Source organism: Temnothorax americanus, unplaced genomic scaffold, assembly GCF_048541705.1.
Source record: "Temnothorax americanus isolate GAGA-0224 unplaced genomic scaffold, ASM4854170v1 Scaffold85, whole genome shotgun sequence".
Taxonomy (NCBI): Eukaryota; Metazoa; Arthropoda; class Insecta; order Hymenoptera; family Formicidae; genus Temnothorax; species Temnothorax americanus.
In genome coordinates this window covers 252,274-269,908 of record NW_027509808.1, presented here as the reverse complement: position 1 = coordinate 269,908, position 17,635 = coordinate 252,274, and the positions used below count along the sequence as shown (strand labels likewise).

General features: G+C 42.6%; 1 protein-coding gene across 3 annotated transcripts in view; it reads right to left on the bottom strand.

The window, feature by feature from the left end:
- Positions 1-17,635, bottom strand: part of Sesn (Sestrin) — a 184,482-nt gene that overhangs the window by 11,667 nt on the left and 155,180 nt on the right. For all 3 annotated transcript variants that reach the window (XM_077424515.1, XM_077424514.1, XM_077424516.1), the window contains one exon: positions 407-577. In XM_077424515.1, the coding sequence (XP_077280641.1) occupies positions 407-577 (171 nt within the window). The remainder of the gene's footprint in view (positions 1-406; positions 578-17,635) is intronic.

Here is a 17,635-nt window from a genome sequence, read left to right as displayed (position 1 = left end):
ATCGCGGCGAAGAAGTGTTTAGTTTCGTGAGCAACAATTCTCTACGCGCATGATAAATTATATTCAATGAAACTGAGCATTTAACGCAAAAAAACGCTTCTAATAAGAACTTCTCAAGAGAAAAAAAAAGAAATAGGAAACATATCTCGTCTTAAACTCTACAAATTAATGTGAAACAGAGTTTCTAATGAACCGAACTAAATTCTAAAGTTAATATCAATACACACCTTTTAATTGTTTCGGTTACCTTTCGTAAAATTTTACCAGTTTTATTAAATGACGCAAAAAAAACGCAATAAAAGTCGCAAGAATGTGTTCAAAAGTCACACAATTAATGAAGTATAACAAATTCTCTGATTACACTTAAAGTTTTTTATAGAAAATAAGAAAAAAAACAGATATTTACCATAATGGCAATGAGATGTCTGTAGTCATAAGGAAGCGGACCGTCGCCCCGAAGGATGAAATGCTGGGTCCGGAGAAAATGTTCCAGATACGATGGGTGCGAAGACATAACTCTCGAAACATGATCCAGCCTGTTGTTCTGTAGGAAAGCATCCATCAACAGGACATGAGTCTGTAACAATCAAAACACATTGTTGTAAACAAAAGCGTCATCGTAGTAAATTAGAGATACATGGACTCGACAAATGCGATTAGCAATCAAACGAAAATTTCGAATTTTAAAATATACAGTCAAAAGTTCAAGAGACAATTCCCCCAAAAAATTTACTAAAAACACTATGTTCATAGAACAACGCATTTCGCTCCTCAAAATCGTTGTACAAAATCACTATATTTGCCTGCCCCTCCTAGAAATGTATTCGGGTTTCGAATACCTCTCGTGGCTTTCAGGTAGAAAGATCTGCCTTTACGTTTAGTATCTATCCAATAATTGGCCAGCCCAATCATGTTGTTTGGTCCTAGACCGTTATTTATACGCTCGGGCCTCGGGCCTCGGTAAGTTTTCGGCGTTGGAAAGTACACAAGTCACGTTTTCACCTACGCGTCACATAACGGCACGAATCGATGCTTCATATAGCGTACAAAATATTATACATATTTCTCACAGCGTGTATATCGTCGCTTCGCCGATAAAGAGCGTTAATCACATTAGTACGCGCAAAGGGCGTGAATCGCTCGGTACGTTAATCGCGATATTAAATTATGTAGCCGCGTTTACGTGCTTACACGTGCGCAAATATGGGAGGAGTGGGTTTCCGGGTCATCCGAAAGCGATCCACGCAATCAGGTGTTTGCATTGCATCATTGAATGGTGCGCGTCTTGCCTACTACTGATTAATACATCGCCTCATGCTTTTGTGTACACGTCTCGCAAGAGATATGGGCATCTAGATAGATATCGGCATAAATTACAGCTCAGTACACTTGGACACGCTACACAGAGTATCGCGCTTAATGACCGGCGTGTTATACTCCGCAACGTGCGATTGCTCCTTAATCGATCGAGTAGAACAAACGGTATCACCGATGGAAATTATTATTTGCACGGTTAAGTTACAGGAACAGGCAGTTGCGAGAACCCGCTGTCGAGGAACGCGTAATTGATATCGTATTACGTTAAAAAAAGAATCGCGAATAACTTTTTGCGCACCCTGTCACGCGAGATTTTAAACTTCACAGATCAGACCATTGCCTATTACGATAATTCCGTATGCTTCCGGGTTTTTTTCTTTTTTTTTTTTTTTTTTAGTTTTTTTTAACTTCTTTTTTTCAGTAATTCTAATACGCAAACAATTGCCGATAGAATAATTTATCATTAGAAAATAAGCGAACGTGACTGTACATACGTGACTCGAGTCACGTTTTACCGCGTAATGCAATTTACTAGATACGAGCTTGTTAATATTTATAGTTTCTGTCGTCAGTTTTTTTTTCTTGCGCTACCGATATTGAAATCAACTCATCCGTTATAAATATTCCGCCTGTCGGACTTATTAGCCGAGCTTCCGCATCGGTCGGAAGAGTTCTGGTGATCGATCGATCGCTGACGCAATCACATTTAGGATCGTTTCAAGAAATGCGTCGGAGTAAACAGTAGGGTAAACAGTTCGTTCGTCATACATGTCGCGAGTTAGCGCACGTGCCCGCAATTCGAAATGGCAATGGACTTCTCGTGGAAGCCGATTAAAGTCAGCTTAAACAACGAATTCTTTGTCTCCCGTGCCGCGAGATTCGTTTCACGCAAATAAGCGAATTTTTTATTCGCCCCTGCAATCGCTCCTGCAACACCCCACCTCTTCCGCATACGTGTAAAAACTCCTTCGCGCAACGCACATTCGGCTTTCTTACACACACGTCTTGGCATGCAAAGAGGCAAGAAATTGCAAGTGAACTTGTAGTGACGGGTTCACAATAAAATCAGCGAAACCAAACACCTGAACAACGATGCAGAAACTATTTAATACTACGCAAATTTTAATTATATATATATATAAGCGAGAATTTTTACAGAGAGAAGCGTAGATAACACTTGTTTTTCAGGAGAACCTCACAGTTTCTCAACGTTTCTCATCGTTTCTCATCGATAACGAGTTTATTTCGCAAGTTGCATTACTTTCACGTATTAACCGTTTAGTCATTAAAGCACTACTAACACATCAATGCATTGTCTACGCGTTATCAATGTTTATTAGTGGTATGAATATTTCCAGGAAATTATCTCATCGATACTTTTAGTATTGGCGACCAGTATTGTTCAGTCACAGGTTCAGCTAACACTTATTCAAACGAAAAATGAATAATAAGTATTATTTAAATAACTGCGGTTCAACTTGCGGTGTTATCGTCGCGAGCAGGCTGAAAGTAAGCAGTTATGACACGAGTCTACACAAATGCATAATTTGTGGTCGACCTTGTAATTGTAATGGGTCGCTAACCTGTGTGTGCACGCGCACGTGCACGCACACGCACAAATATCGCGAGAGAGACTTTTCACTTGAACGCCGCGGCGGCTTTCGCCGAAGAATATTGAACATCCCACACCGGACGTAACTTACGCGAAGGCAAGTGGGACACGTCACGTTACGCATCACCCGTTATAAGTTATAACTGTCGCAAGGAGAGGAAAAAAAAGCCACATCGCGAATGATAACAGAACACCGTGTACGTGATGAAACGCGCCCGTCATGCTCCCGGCAGAAACGCGTTCACCTCGCCGCGACTCGTCGGAATCATTCCTAATCAGATTACAATTGAAAAACACCACAGACGGTTACAGCAGACGTATTAACATACGCTTTCTTCGAACAATCGTCGACGCGGTCGATTTCATCGTGCGATATACCCAACGTAAATAAGTTTAAACAAAACGGGTTCGGGATAAATGCGCTTATCACGCTAAAATCATCGTCGCGGAATGATTAATCGGCAGTTTAAGAGAGCGCGCCTGCGGCTGATTATTATTATTATTGTACGTCCATTGATCATATGGAAAGGGTTTACCCAATGGTAGGATACCGGTTCTTGTGCATTAAAATCAACCACTGAAATCGGTGTAACCGAATTTTGTAGAATTCCTGTTTGAATGAGTATAGGTAGTCGATAAAAACACGCGAGTTGATAAATAAGGAAATTAAGGAAGCGAAGAAATACGCACGATTTTCCTCTTGAGGTCTTTGCGAAAATAAATGTCAACTGTCACTTTTGCAGAAATTATACCAGAAGTTATATACTTAATTAGTCGAAAAGCATATACTTATATCCTATATGTTTTAAACATTTACGTAAGTTTATGCGTGATGCTTTTAGTTCTAACTTCTTTTCTACAAAAAATTTAACTCGCATCTTATCACATCGTTTATCATATAATTTCTTTATATATTCTATTTTATGATATAATTATGTCAAATTTACTTTTGCGAATCGCTTTTCTCCCCAATTTTCGGGCTCAGAATTGAGTTTATTTCTGGCATAATTGCGGAAGCAACCCCGCAAGGAGGGAGTTTCGGCCCATTTTCTGATAATATCGCGACTAAATCGACCAGGCGGCGACACGTGGAGGCTCGATTACAGATAGACGAAAGTACATTTAATAACCGAAAGACTCATTAAGGAAGCTGGTTCTCGAATTGATCGATCTATTATTAAACGACGGCCGGCGTTCCTTACCCAGAGAGGTCGGGTCGACGGAAATAACAAATTACTTAATGTCAGTTACCCGGCGTGATAGCCCGAAGATCGAGAGAGTAGTCCGAGCACTCGGGAAAATTTATATACTCGATACTTTTCGACAGGGCCTCGAAGGTCGCTCGAGGATATCTATCCTCCTCTTCAAGAGAAAAAGATATCCGAGTGAAATCCGTACGTCTGATTAATTAGTTCGTGAATCATCAGATCGAATCAGATCGAATGTTTGTCCGGAGACATATTTCAAACTGATCACATTACATTTTATTAGCTATTTTATGAATATATTCCTTGCGCAATCGTCGCAAGAAACGCACGCAAAACGATATTAATATTAATACCGACGATTATCCAACATTCATCATTTCGCTACGTAAACATCCGCTTGATGACTTATTCTTGAGTCGGTATTTTTCTGACTCTGCAGTGTTACGTTAGCGAATGTAAAAAAAAACCAGCGAACAACCATCTAACATACGTCTGAGATACGACTCTCGACAATCGACGATATATAGTCATTAACTGTTAAATGCTGGGCATGATGCGAGACAAGTCGTTAAGTTGTTTTCAACATCGCTCTATTTTTGCAGCGTATTTTTTTTACCGTTAAATTAGCTATTAGATATACATATCGTGCGAACTTTCAGGGACTCCGCGGAATTGCCATTTTATCCCGCAACCTAACCTAACGAGAACAGTTTCATTAATGAAGTTATTTGCATGCACACAAGCTACTCGAATATTATTCTTATATTTTCTTACATTTCCTCACAATTTTCCCGTCACGATCCCAAGGTAGCTTGCGATTCAAACCCGACATAATTTCAACCAGTTTCATTTCCGAGGCAACAGATATGCGGAAATGATCCTTATTACGAAATCGCTGTCATTAGCATAATTTTCCTCTACATATCTGGCTGTAGAAAATGAGTTCATCAAAAATCGTGACATTTCAATTCTCAAGATGGAGATTAAAAAGCATCTACGACACCTATATTAAACATATTAAACAAAAACATATATTACCTTGACCAATCATCCAATGTGTGTTTTTTTTGTTTTTGTTTAATATATATTACTAACAAAACATCGGATGATTGTTCGAGGCAAAGTGAGTCGCGGATTAGGCGAACTCGTCTTACGAAAATAGTCAGCTACGTCACATCAGGCGTATATAGTTAGGTATTACTCAATTGACTCTCATATACACGCGATTTGGCAAGCCACACACGTCTCTTGCCCCGGCGCGAGACCCTCGGAAAGCGCAGCCAGCGCGGCAGACCTTTACCTCTCCTTCCGAGAACCCTTTTTCTGTTGGCGGCGATTCCTGGCGATCAGCCCGAGACTCGCTGAGACTTCGTGGCGAGTTCCTTTCAGGGAGACTCCCTCAACCCTCCTCACTATTCGCTCTTAGAAGCGAAATTTCACGTCACGTCGAGAGATTTTCCCTCGCCAAGTACGCGCACGTTGCGATCGGACGTTGCTCATCTTGCCGGCCGCGCGACCATATTTGTCCGTACGTGACTAAGACAATAGGAAAGAGAGCACCCGCAGTTTCTAGAAAGAGAACGACTGGTCGCTCTGACGTCGAATCGTGCTACGGTCCCCAAAAGTCGTTTCATGAATGAAGGCTAAAAAATTATGCACGGCTCCTGTATATATCAACGAGATACAATGGTTTCCTTTCAGACAGAAACTATAGAAAGAAGAAACGCGTAAACTTTATATACAACGTAGCAAATCTCCCTTGTTATTCATTCAGGAGCACGCAATCGCTCCAGCTGCTCTCTAACATCTAGCAAAAGTCGCGTCTTATGCCGTTCAGTACAGCATTCGGTTCTTATTGGAATCGCACACGTCTTGACAGTCGCTTCATAAACAGACGATGAATGGCGACATGTAAGATAGTGCATCTCCTCCTCCTGCATTCGTATTGTATCGTTATTGCGATATCCATACTTTATGCCCGGCTTGCCGCGTCGCGACTCGCGCGCGTCTCTCGTAACGCAGGACAATGCACGATAAACGAATATTTATTTCCATAATGATACATTAAACGCTATTGTCCATTATCAGCCACGACAATAATTACTGGAACAAAGCCGCGTAAATTATGTATGCGACATACTAAGGACATATAGCGTGAAAATATGCGGCGACGTTGTGACCAAAAAAAAAATTGAAAATTTTATCGTCATTAACAATGAAAATGACTGTAAATATATGTTCAGGATCTTCTCAAAGGGACAATAATTTATTAAAAGAAGGCTTTTGGAACGCATAATTCTAAGACACTAATAAATATGCGCCAAAAAATTACGCGCCCTATTACAACTTCTTAGGTGGCAAACAGTTTTTTTACTTTATCGAGAAATTAACAATTTGCGTTGCATAAAAAATCCAAGATAAAATACGGCCTTCTAAAAGCCCCTAAGAGCTCGCCCATTATGAGCCATTAAATGAGAAAAGCATAGTCGTAAAGTTGGAGAACTGGGAAAATTATCAGAGGATTGTTCGGTGAACCTTATTGGCGAATTTCGCAACGACGCGACGTAACGACGGAAAATTATAATTCATATGCCAAGTTCGTATGGAAAAGTACACGGTGCACCACCGCAGCGAAACTACAGTGCAAATTGCACACGTAGAATAATAATAATGCTGTACAGTTCAGAAAGTACGAGTTTCGTACTACTGTTAACGAAATCGCGCGTATCGGATTAAAGTTTTCGCGCACGTAGATTTTTAACGATATTAGCCCGCGCGCGCGATCGAAAATTTTGGATCGTCGGTCCTATTGCCCTATAGGCGACACATGCCGCAATATTCTATAATTGAGATAGCTTTTAGTTGGCGCCGCAAGCCCGCGGCACGGCAGTTGTATTTTGGACAGAATCTCACGGCTGCACCAGGCTGCGCAGCGCGTGCAGCGTAAACAAGATTAAGTAAATGACGCTCGTAGCATGATTCCACGTGGGCGCGATCTCGTACTCCACGAGGAGAAAAAAGAAGCGGAGAAAGAAGAAAACGCGATGCGCGCGTCATTTATCGCGAGATCGTGCGAATAAACACCGAGAACCGTATGTTTGTCATACTGCAAACGTCTCAAGACGCGAATGACGTGCTCCGTCGCGTATATCTACACAAACACGAGGCCTTGCCAATCGCATCGCTATATTTACGTGGCCTTTTTATTCACGCGGTTATTTACCACGCGAACTTAGCATTTCGCTTCGATTGCCGCAACGGCGAAGCAAAGTGCAGTGGAACGTCATTGGACACAGTCGTCAAAACACGTCAAGTCCATCTTCAGAACCAGGTAACGATACCGGGCAAGAGTCTTGAGAAGATTGACGTCAATCAAATGATAAAGAATAATGGTAATTTCAATTATTAATTAGCGCATTGAAATATGAAAACACCGTAATAATGCCAAACGTAGACAGGAGTTTGTCGCCAAATCTCACAAAGCACCCTGTGTACAAATCCAACGCGGCACTACCGTGTAATATTGGTTCACGTCACGAGTGACCATTAGCTTAATTTTAAAACGCTTTATATATGTTATACACGGCCCTCATCCGCTTGTCTTCAATTGCCATAATTTTACCGACTATTCTATATGGTCCATTAATCAACTGTGGTTGTCAGCGGAGGCTGATCGTGTACACAAATACGGTTTGATTATATCGGTGATGAACGGGGCACGGGAGAAGGACAATAATCTCCGTAATAACTGGCAAATACTTTCAAAGTCGCGCCAGAATCGCCGCGTTATTACGAAATTATTTACCGATCGCTGGCAGATAGAAATTATCTTGTCGAGAGATGCGATGTCACAAATAACAAAAAAAAAATAACGCGTCACCGAATAATGGGCGTATTGTCACGCTGTGTGAGTCACGCGGTATTTTCCTAATCAAGTTTCCAATCAAGTTTCTAATCAAGTCACACCACCTGGATTATCTTTTGCAGCACACAAGCTACAAATATAAAGCGACAAAATAATTAATTATTTAATGGTCTTTCAACAAGCCTCTCGTTAGTTGATCGTTAATCATTAGAGTCAATCTTTTTTTTTTTTTTTTAAGTAAGCAACATATTTTCTTATCGATAAATCTTATAAAGTGAGTAGTTGTTGCCTCTCTAGATTTATCTAGGTCTATTCATATCTTATCAGAATTTAACCAATACCATCGATGTCAGTTTTATCAGTTTCCGCGAGAAGTCCCGTCCGTGGCACGCTTACGCCTTTTATCATGATCTGCAATTGTTAAAACTGAAAGATGCCTTTATTATGCAACGCGAGTCAACGAGTCCTTTCAAGACGGCTCCCTAGGCCGCGACCGCCGCGACCGCACTACTTACACGCCCTATTACGATTCAATGGGCCCCCGAGTAACTTCGTTAAGCGCGATAAAACGCGCCGTGGCAAACTGTGCGCCGTTTATTTTATCATCGAATTCGCGCGATGGCGCGTTCCAGATCCAGGTGAACAAAGGGGCTATTAGCCTCGCGATTTATCCACGCTCCGCTTTGTTGTCCGGTAATTGACGCTGTTCCGAACGCGAACGCGAGCGGACTCCGTTTAGGAAACCCGCCGTCGTCGCGTCGTCGTCGTCGTCGTCGTCGACCCGCGCCCGGGCGCACGCACGTTTCATGCCGTCGGTTTCTGCTTTGGAGGGTTACCAGCCCTTCGCCACCCATTTCGACGCTAACGAAGTTGTTCCCAAGACAATACGGAGACAGAGTTATTCGCAAAATTTCGCGCAAATTGCCGCCGTAATGCCAAACTCGCGTCCATATGGCCCTCCTTTGTCCCCTTCAGTCCTCGTACAAAGACTCGGCCCAGATTTCGTATTGATAGCTCCCCTCGGCATGCACGAATGTCGAGCTGCTAACTAATATGTATGTGATAAAAAGCTTAATTAGACCTTATTGTTACACTATTCAGAATGTGATACGATACACGTGTTTGCGAATGTTATTTTTCTTACAACTAAAAAGGACAATTTTGCAAAAATTAGAGAACAAAGATGATTGGCAGAAATGCGTGTAACAATTACGCATTTCTTTTATAAATGCGCAGGACATAATTTTGAAAAAGCTTAATTGCACGCTCCAAAGAGTCCAAAGCATATACCAGGTTTAATTATTACATGCTACGATGACTAACGAACCTGGAATACAAAAAACAACATCGTCAAAAAGCTTCAAGTATGCCTTTTCGTCTCGTTCGCTGCGAACAACTCGCGCTGTTTCAGAAAAACAGCGGTCTCCGCAATGAGAGGGTTCAAAGGGAGAACGGAGAACTGCAACAAAGTCGTTGCTCGCCAGATGTTGACTGGACGAAAATGAAACAGTCGTAAAAATCGTGCCTCGTGCACCGACACATCGCGTGTGACGACACTGACGACCCGTATTCGGATTCGTATCGCTACGCTCGCGTTCTTTGAGGAGGTTTGGAAAACCTGACCCAATTTCGTAGCCCGGCGCCGTCAATTATCGCCACACATGCGGCCGCGCGGCACTTCGCAACTCTCGTCACGTTGGCCGGGGCTAAAGTCGTATTCCCGCCACGTTTAAGCATCAAATGTAACGTTGAACCTCAATTTACATTAAACACACAGGATTAATCGATGAGCGACGTTGCTCGTTCTCCGACCGGATGTAAGAAGAAACGGCGCTCTGTTGCGAAGGTGAAGACCGATTACGTAATCGAGATTGAAAGTGAACATTAGAGTCTCGTCGAAGTAAGCCGAAAGACGTGAGGTGCTGGGGTTTCGCCACGCGGACGTGATGCTTGTTTAGCGTACACATGTTGTCGGAAGTCGTATATTTTTCCGACGGTTTCGCGTCGCGGAGCAGGCGAGAAGACGAGAAATGCGACAAACAACAGCGCGCGGCGCGACAGGTGGGGCGGCGACGCTTGTTTAAAAGTCGATTCGATTGTTCGGTCATGCGTGCCCGGTTTCGCAAGGCGAAGAGGCAGAGGCAGAGAGAGAGAGAGAGAGAGAGAGAGAGAGAGAGAGAGAGAGAGAGAGAGAGAGAGAGAGAGAGAGAGAGAGAGAGAGAGATACGACGGGGGAAGAGGGAGAGAGAAAGGGAGAGATTCTGACGTCCCCGCTTAGGACGCATGAAATGAAAATTTTATCGATCGCCGGGAGATATTCCTCTAGCCCGAGCGTAAATTGTGACGCCGCCGTGTAGAAAAGCTTTTACACAGAGCCTCTACCTCCGGAGCCTTCGCCGGAGTAAATCGGGACGGTAACTCTGTGCGCACCAAGTACTAAGGATGAGAAAAATATGATCCCGGGTGAGCTTTATAAAATTCCCCGCATGAATATTTAGCAGCGCGTATTTCAGCGCTGCTGCGAGACGCTACGTAAGAAATAAAATAAAAATTTCATATTATTTTTTCCGCGGTTTTAAACGACAAAAAGAAACCGTCTATCGCTCGTGTAACGGCGTCAAATCAACATTGCGATCAGAAATCGCTCCGACATCCCGGGTATGATACGCAGATAAAAATATTTTCGGCAGAAATGTCTCCCGCGCGCGACAATACTCCCCGAATACATATCCGTCTTACAACGGTCTCGAATAAAAATACTTTCTCACGCTATATATACACGCGACGTTTCGCAGTTATTGACTCCGTTTTTTTTTTTCGCTCGGCACCCTATGTTCATAAAAAGTTGAGCCGGCCCGAGCAGATTACCATAATTTCCCTTGGCTTTCTTGTGCGGGAACACCGAAGCGACTTCTTCTCATTAATTGTTTGAGCCTTGTTTCACCATCGGGCACAATCTTTTCATTATCCCGTAACGGACTATAAGCGCGTCACGAAATAATTGCAGAAATAAACCTCCAAGCCGACGCTACGATCGCACGGCACTAACTGGGAGTCGGGAAGAAAAAGAAAAAAAGAAAAAAGAAGAAGAAGAAGAAGAAGAAGAGTGGAGACGTCCGAGAGAGATTTACGCGACGTCCACGGTCGAGAAGCCGATTATTGGGAAGAAGGCCTTGTGCTACATTGTGTATCGCGTATATCACTCCCACACGACATGTATCGTCGCACAGCAGCACCGAACTTTTTTTCACCTAACAGCAGCACTACGAACGTTGGCATTAGCAGAGAGAAGGTCATTATCCTCTTACGCAACGATCATAGAAAATATCTCCCATCAAATTAAGCCTTGCGTGTTGTATTTCATATCGCGAGCAAAGAACTTTGCGTTAAAAAAGTATTATTAATAATATAATATAATTTAATGATTTAATAATTGATATTTAATATAATAGTATAATTTATTATCAATTAAATTAAAATTACATTTGAACTAAAATTTTCACGACAGACTCTATTATGCATAGCTCGCCGTTAGATAAAGGAATCGAACATTTAGTGGAGAAAGTTTGATTGAATCGCGACCATCGGCGGTACTTCAACCTTCAATACTTCAGCTTCTCAACGCCCGACAGACACGCCCGATTTCATCGACTGCTATATCGTAGAGCGAAATGAGAGAGCCAGCCCGACGGGGTATCGGTTAAATTTATTCGCGCCGTTTGCGAAATCGAGCGCGAGGCGGACGGCCAATGCAAACGGCGGGTATTATCGTAATATCCGAAATGAGTAAAATATGCGTGAAGTGCTGTTGAATTCGATATAGGAAGCGAAACCCGAATTGACGTTATGAGAAACAGCGATGTAACGTTTAACTCGCCGGCTAAATTGTAATCGCATAAAATGCAAAACAGTTGTCCGAATTACGTTATTTTACACCGACGCGTGAATTTGCTGCGCCGCGTATATCGACAATCGTCTCTAGCTTCGGCGATTATGAAATGCAGCAATTTATTTTTCGTTTAACGACACCCATAGGGATTATTAAAGTGACAGGAATTATTTATTACGCGTGTTTCGTATTGGAAATAAAAAGCTCGAAAGAAGTAAATTAAAGTGTAAAAACGTTTACTTTTTTCGTCGACGCAACCAACACGTCATCCGGCGTTGCCTAATAATATCCAGTTCTTCGAGAGATGTTCTAAAAACTTTTAATATCGTTTACATCGCAAAGAACTTATTCCTACAAATTATACTCATTTCGCCTTTCGAAAAGTGTACAGAACTGTCGTAAGAGAACGAACATGAAAAGAGGAGTTAGGTAATGGCAGTCGATTCGTGAAATCGGGCGGCCGTTAATGACGGTAATAATCAGTACGGAGAAGTAACTCCATCGAAGATATGGAGCAACGTGCCAATTACGTGCGGGGGCATAAGCGAGAATTAAAGTGGCATAAAGAAGCGATGAGTTTTTACTGCCTTGCTACGTGACTAAAGAGGAGGAGAACGAACGAACGCGGAAAGAAAGAGAGAGAGAGAGAGAGAGAGAGAGAGAGAGAGAGAGAGAGAGAGAGAGAGAGAGAGAGAGGAAGGAGGCAGAAGTGTCGTAAGAAGCGGAAGGGAATGAGATAGAATGTGATGTCGCGCATCGCCACCCACGCGGGGGACTAATTGCAATCTACCGCGATACGGCTTAATTAAGATCAACAATTAAGCGGACGGTGTTGGGCACTCGCGCCCGCCGTGTCCGACAATTGGACGTATCCAACAATTAGCGGCTGTTCTCTCTTTATACCTTGTCCGACCCTCCCCGCGTTTCCCACAGACTAGATTGGTCTGCCGATTAGCCTGCCACACGATCCGAACGATACGAATGTATGCGCCGACGTAGCATGCATAACAATGCAAACCGCGATATGAGCGCCGCGCCGGGCTCGCGTGTCTGCTGCGAGCAGATGCACAGGGTGTTCCGAAATTCGCGACGTATGAAGCGATTTAAGATCTAAATTGCTTCCCCTTCTATTCTTGTTAATACTCGATTTCTAGAACTGTATGTGACGATTGTACCAGCGCGCGCGCACACACACACGCGTACTCGACGGCCGTTTCTAATTAGCCCGTTATTACGGGTGTGTCGGTTGTTACACCGGTCGGTAAATCGAAATGTCATAGAGATACCTCGATATTGGCATCTAATTGCTGCAACCAGCGTGCAATGCCTGATATCGCGCACTCAAGTGCAAAAGCGGTAAGCAAGATGTTTCGTTTCAAATATCGTTCCGCGTAATTATAATTGCTGTAAAATAACCAATTCCCTTAATAAAAGAGAAAGTCTTGATTCCAAACTAAAAGCATGAAGCAAAAAGTATATTCTGTATCTTCCACGAATAACCTTTCGCCTTTATTACGAAATAACCAGTATATACCAGGTGTATTTACTCGTAAATTTCATTAATACCAGAAATATGATTATTTTTGTATTTAGCAATGCCAGTAATATTATCCAGAATTATATATCGTGAAATAATGCGATGAGTTTCATTTCGCAATATTTTCTGGAAGTGCTTTACCTCCTAAAACAAACGTCTCGACTTCATTTTTCGAAGCGTTCGCTTCGATAGATAAAAGCGGAAGCAATTGCTTTATTTCATGTGGCTCACGCGCGCGCACGTAGTCTCCAAGCCCCGTCGTTTGGAATGTTATCAGAACGACTGTAATAGACAGATCTGTTAGAAATGAGTCAACTTTATTCAAGTAAAACCCCTTGCTTCATCACTACAATATTATAGATAAATGATTTGACAAAATAAGCTCTCAATATATTACGTTCATTAACGACATACAAATTCATATAATATTAAAATATACCACGAGACTCTCGATCATACATCTTCACCGGGTATATACGTCTGCGGTCGAATTATGTCTATTTCATCATCCATTTGCGAGGTCGCTGATCTCGCTTATATAACGATACGAAAAAAGAAAGACAAACTGCATCTTGGACAACCGAGATATTCCGCGGTCATCGACATTTTTTTTTTTTTTTCCAGAACGTGTTTGCCACGATTGTGATAACGTTTACTTTTCAACGTCGCTTATCGGGGAGTAAGCCGGGAAGCATTATATTATTGCAAAACGATAAAAATTTTATATATCGGGTGTTTCGCGCCGCATCGCGTCAATATGTACGTTTATATTGACCTGTGTGAAGTCGCGCGCTCACCGTTTTTTTGCGCGTCAACGTCACGTTACATCGCGGAGGCGGAGAAATATCCCGCTGTATAATGCCTAAAATATATATCCTACTTCTTCGTTATTGCTACTTATACGAGGATACAATTTCCCCGCATCCTTTTAAGCGAAACGATCAAGCGACCCGACGCTGCGCTCGACCGTGAGACGGCATGGCAGTGCGCCGCAGGTTATGGCACTTGTTTGCCTGGCCTAAAACAACACGTCTTCTCCGCCTGTGAGCAAGAGTGGGCTCGCCGAAGTGTGCCGGCCGGTCTCTCTTATCACACACGCGCGTGCATATCGCGCGTGTGCGTGCGAAATAAGGCGCGCGCGAGCGTCGAGCGTCAGGGCTCACGCATGAATCTCCGGGAGCCTGGCCAACCCGGCATTACTTGAGCCGCGATTAACGCAAAACACCCCGCTGAATCGCAAAGAGCTAAATGGCATGAAATGATGTATTAACGCGTACTTTGTGCGTAACACGCAAACAAAATGATTTATCGAATATACACGGGCTAATATTAGATGAGTAAATACTCTCTCTAAGAGAGGGGAACGAGGGTTATATGAGGCGTAATCAAAATTAGGACTGATCTAATATATGTGTGAACCATATGCCCCATACATTTTGGACACTCCACACACGATAGTCCGAGAAAAAGTGCGGCCATTTCGAGCGGAGCGGATCAATTATCGCCACCATGGGCATGGGTCGCTAGACCGACTCGCTCGATAGCGAAGGGCGTGTAAAAAATATCTCTTCTCTTCGGGGAAAACAACACGGTATGGCGATGAAGAAATTTAATCTCGTGCGAGATTTATTGCGACCATTGTGGCGCGAAACACCGCGCTAAATCTGGAGTAATCGATGAAGAATTGTGGAGAAAGTGACGGATATCCGCGTGATTTAATGATAAACAGGGTTGACTATACGGCTCTTTCCGCTAGAAGGGACGTAAAATATGAGCAGCTTTGCGGATCTGCGAAAATTACTGTGAATTTGTAAGAGAATGCAATCGATGCGATTGGAAAAAGTTGTAAAAAATACCTCGAAAAATACGGCGTTATTTTTTCATATTATTTTGTGCAATAAAAATTCGGTTCCCATTCAATAAAATAGCTATCGCATTATAAAATATTTTAATATAAATAGTCTCATATAAATTCATGCCAGTGTCTAATTTTATGGAGTGTTTTATGCTAAAAGACTGACGCAAGAGTGCTCGAGCAGTCAATTCGAGAATCATCTTGTACACTCACGCACACGAAAGTGATTTCTCTGTCATAATTTGCTCGGACTTGTTCAGGCTAGAAATTCCGCTTGCCCATGGCCCAACGAAGGGCCATTCATTCGACAGTGGCGTAGATGTACATACAAGTCGTTGTCCGTTGCGAGAGAAATCATTATCCCGAAAGAGATAAAACAAAGACACTAATGAGAATCCTTCTTTTATTTTTAAGCGTTAAATGTCAACCTTGCATTCTCCTAATATATTAAAATCACCGTTACACGATTACGCTTCGTCTTAGATAACGTCAAACAAATAAGAGCAAAGTCCTTACTGCTAAGTTCTTTAAGATAAACATGCGCGTCGGAATAATGCATTTATTCATCTAATTTCGACGATTAATAAATATCTAAATAAGACTCGGATGAAAAATATTTCTTCTTCTGACGTATATCACCCATGTCTCTTTTTAAAATCAGAGAAAAGCTAGCCTCTGTTTGTGTGTCGTTCGGATCTTTTACTTTTCAATATCTACGCCACTGCCTTGAAATCGTACGGATCAGCTCGACCGTGTAAACGCGATCCACCGCGACTGAATAATCTAAGGTGCGTCTCTCGGCTACACGTGTCCGCGTTACAACTCCCAAGGACGCTTAAATTCTGTCTCTGTGCGCCGTATTACGCTCGACGAATAACGATTGGCCGATTATTATCGACACAATTCCTCTCTTTCGGCCACTTAAACCTTTGACCTGGGTCGTGCCCAAGTTTTTAATCGCAATTTCGAAAACTGGAACCAGTCCAGGACCTGTTACGCTGTACTCGTTTACTATCTATTATTTCGGAAGAGAACTATCTGCACTATAGAAGGACAAAGAATGTCTGAAACAGACACTGTTTCTTTTTTGCTGCGATATATGTCACTGTGTTATGCAATAATAAAAAAATATAATATAATAATTATGTATTATCAAAACAATCTCTTCTCTATCTTTTTAATCTCCTAAAGTTAGTCGCGTAGAAATAAAATATGTAGATAAGACTTTTCTTTCTATTTTACATTAATATAAATAAAATATTTTAATTACACACATACTGCAGAGTATACAATACGTTTAAAGTTGATGAGAACATGCAGATATAGCTGATGCCACACAAATAAAAGTGATAATAATGCTCAATACCGCCAGAATGTTTGCGAATTACCCAACGACACGAGCAAACAAATTAATCAGCAGGAAGCGGACATCTTTCTCTCTCCTTGTTGAGCCGAGTCACGCGAGTGATCTGTGCTTCGGGGACGTATCTATCGATAACGGCGCGGGCTCCCAAGGTCGTTCGGATAAAATCCGATAATTTAATTCGAGTGATTTGGTCGGTCGATTTTCAGAACGGAATACCCCTTCCTCCCCCCCCCCCCTATCTCTTTCGCTCTCTCATACGAACGCTGGACGCCATAGTTGTCGTCTCGAAGAACGTATCTCGACGCGAAGAAAGATACTGCGAATATATAGGGTGATTTCTAACTCGTAAACAATTTATTCTTGACTTTTTCATGATATATTCTTCAAGCTAAAGTATCCGAGAGAATTAAGGTTTCCAATTGAAAATTTTCTCAATAAAAAGAATCTGTGCTCGTTAAGAGACAGAAGAATTCACCATTAAGAATTAAGGGCAGAACTTCTCTGAGACAACTTGTAAAAAAAGAAGACGCTGAAAAGAAGGGAGGAAAAATAAACTCAGCTGGGAGGTACAAGAACTGGAAGTTCGGCCCGGAAAAGGGGGGACGACGGAGAGGAGGAGCGCGAGGTCGCGAACAAAGGAAACTTCGCGAGTTCGATGCCCCTTTCTTATCAGTAAATGGCACTGTTATAGTCAAGGCAGCGAGGGTGGCCACCTCATTGGTCGCCGGCGAGGTCGACGTCATCGTATCGATTGCCGGTCTGCCACGTGACAGCCAGACACTTCTCTCTCCCGAGTTTCCCGTTCTCTCGGTCCGTCCTCGTCGTACTTGGGACATCTGTGTCCCACTGGCCGATTCGAGGCCGAGGCACACACAAAGAATCTCGACTCCTTGTCTAGAACCAGGAAGCACGCGAGTGCAGTTCTGATTTAGCCGCGAAATTGCGACGAGTCGAGATATTCCGTATGGTGCGTTCAAATTATTAAT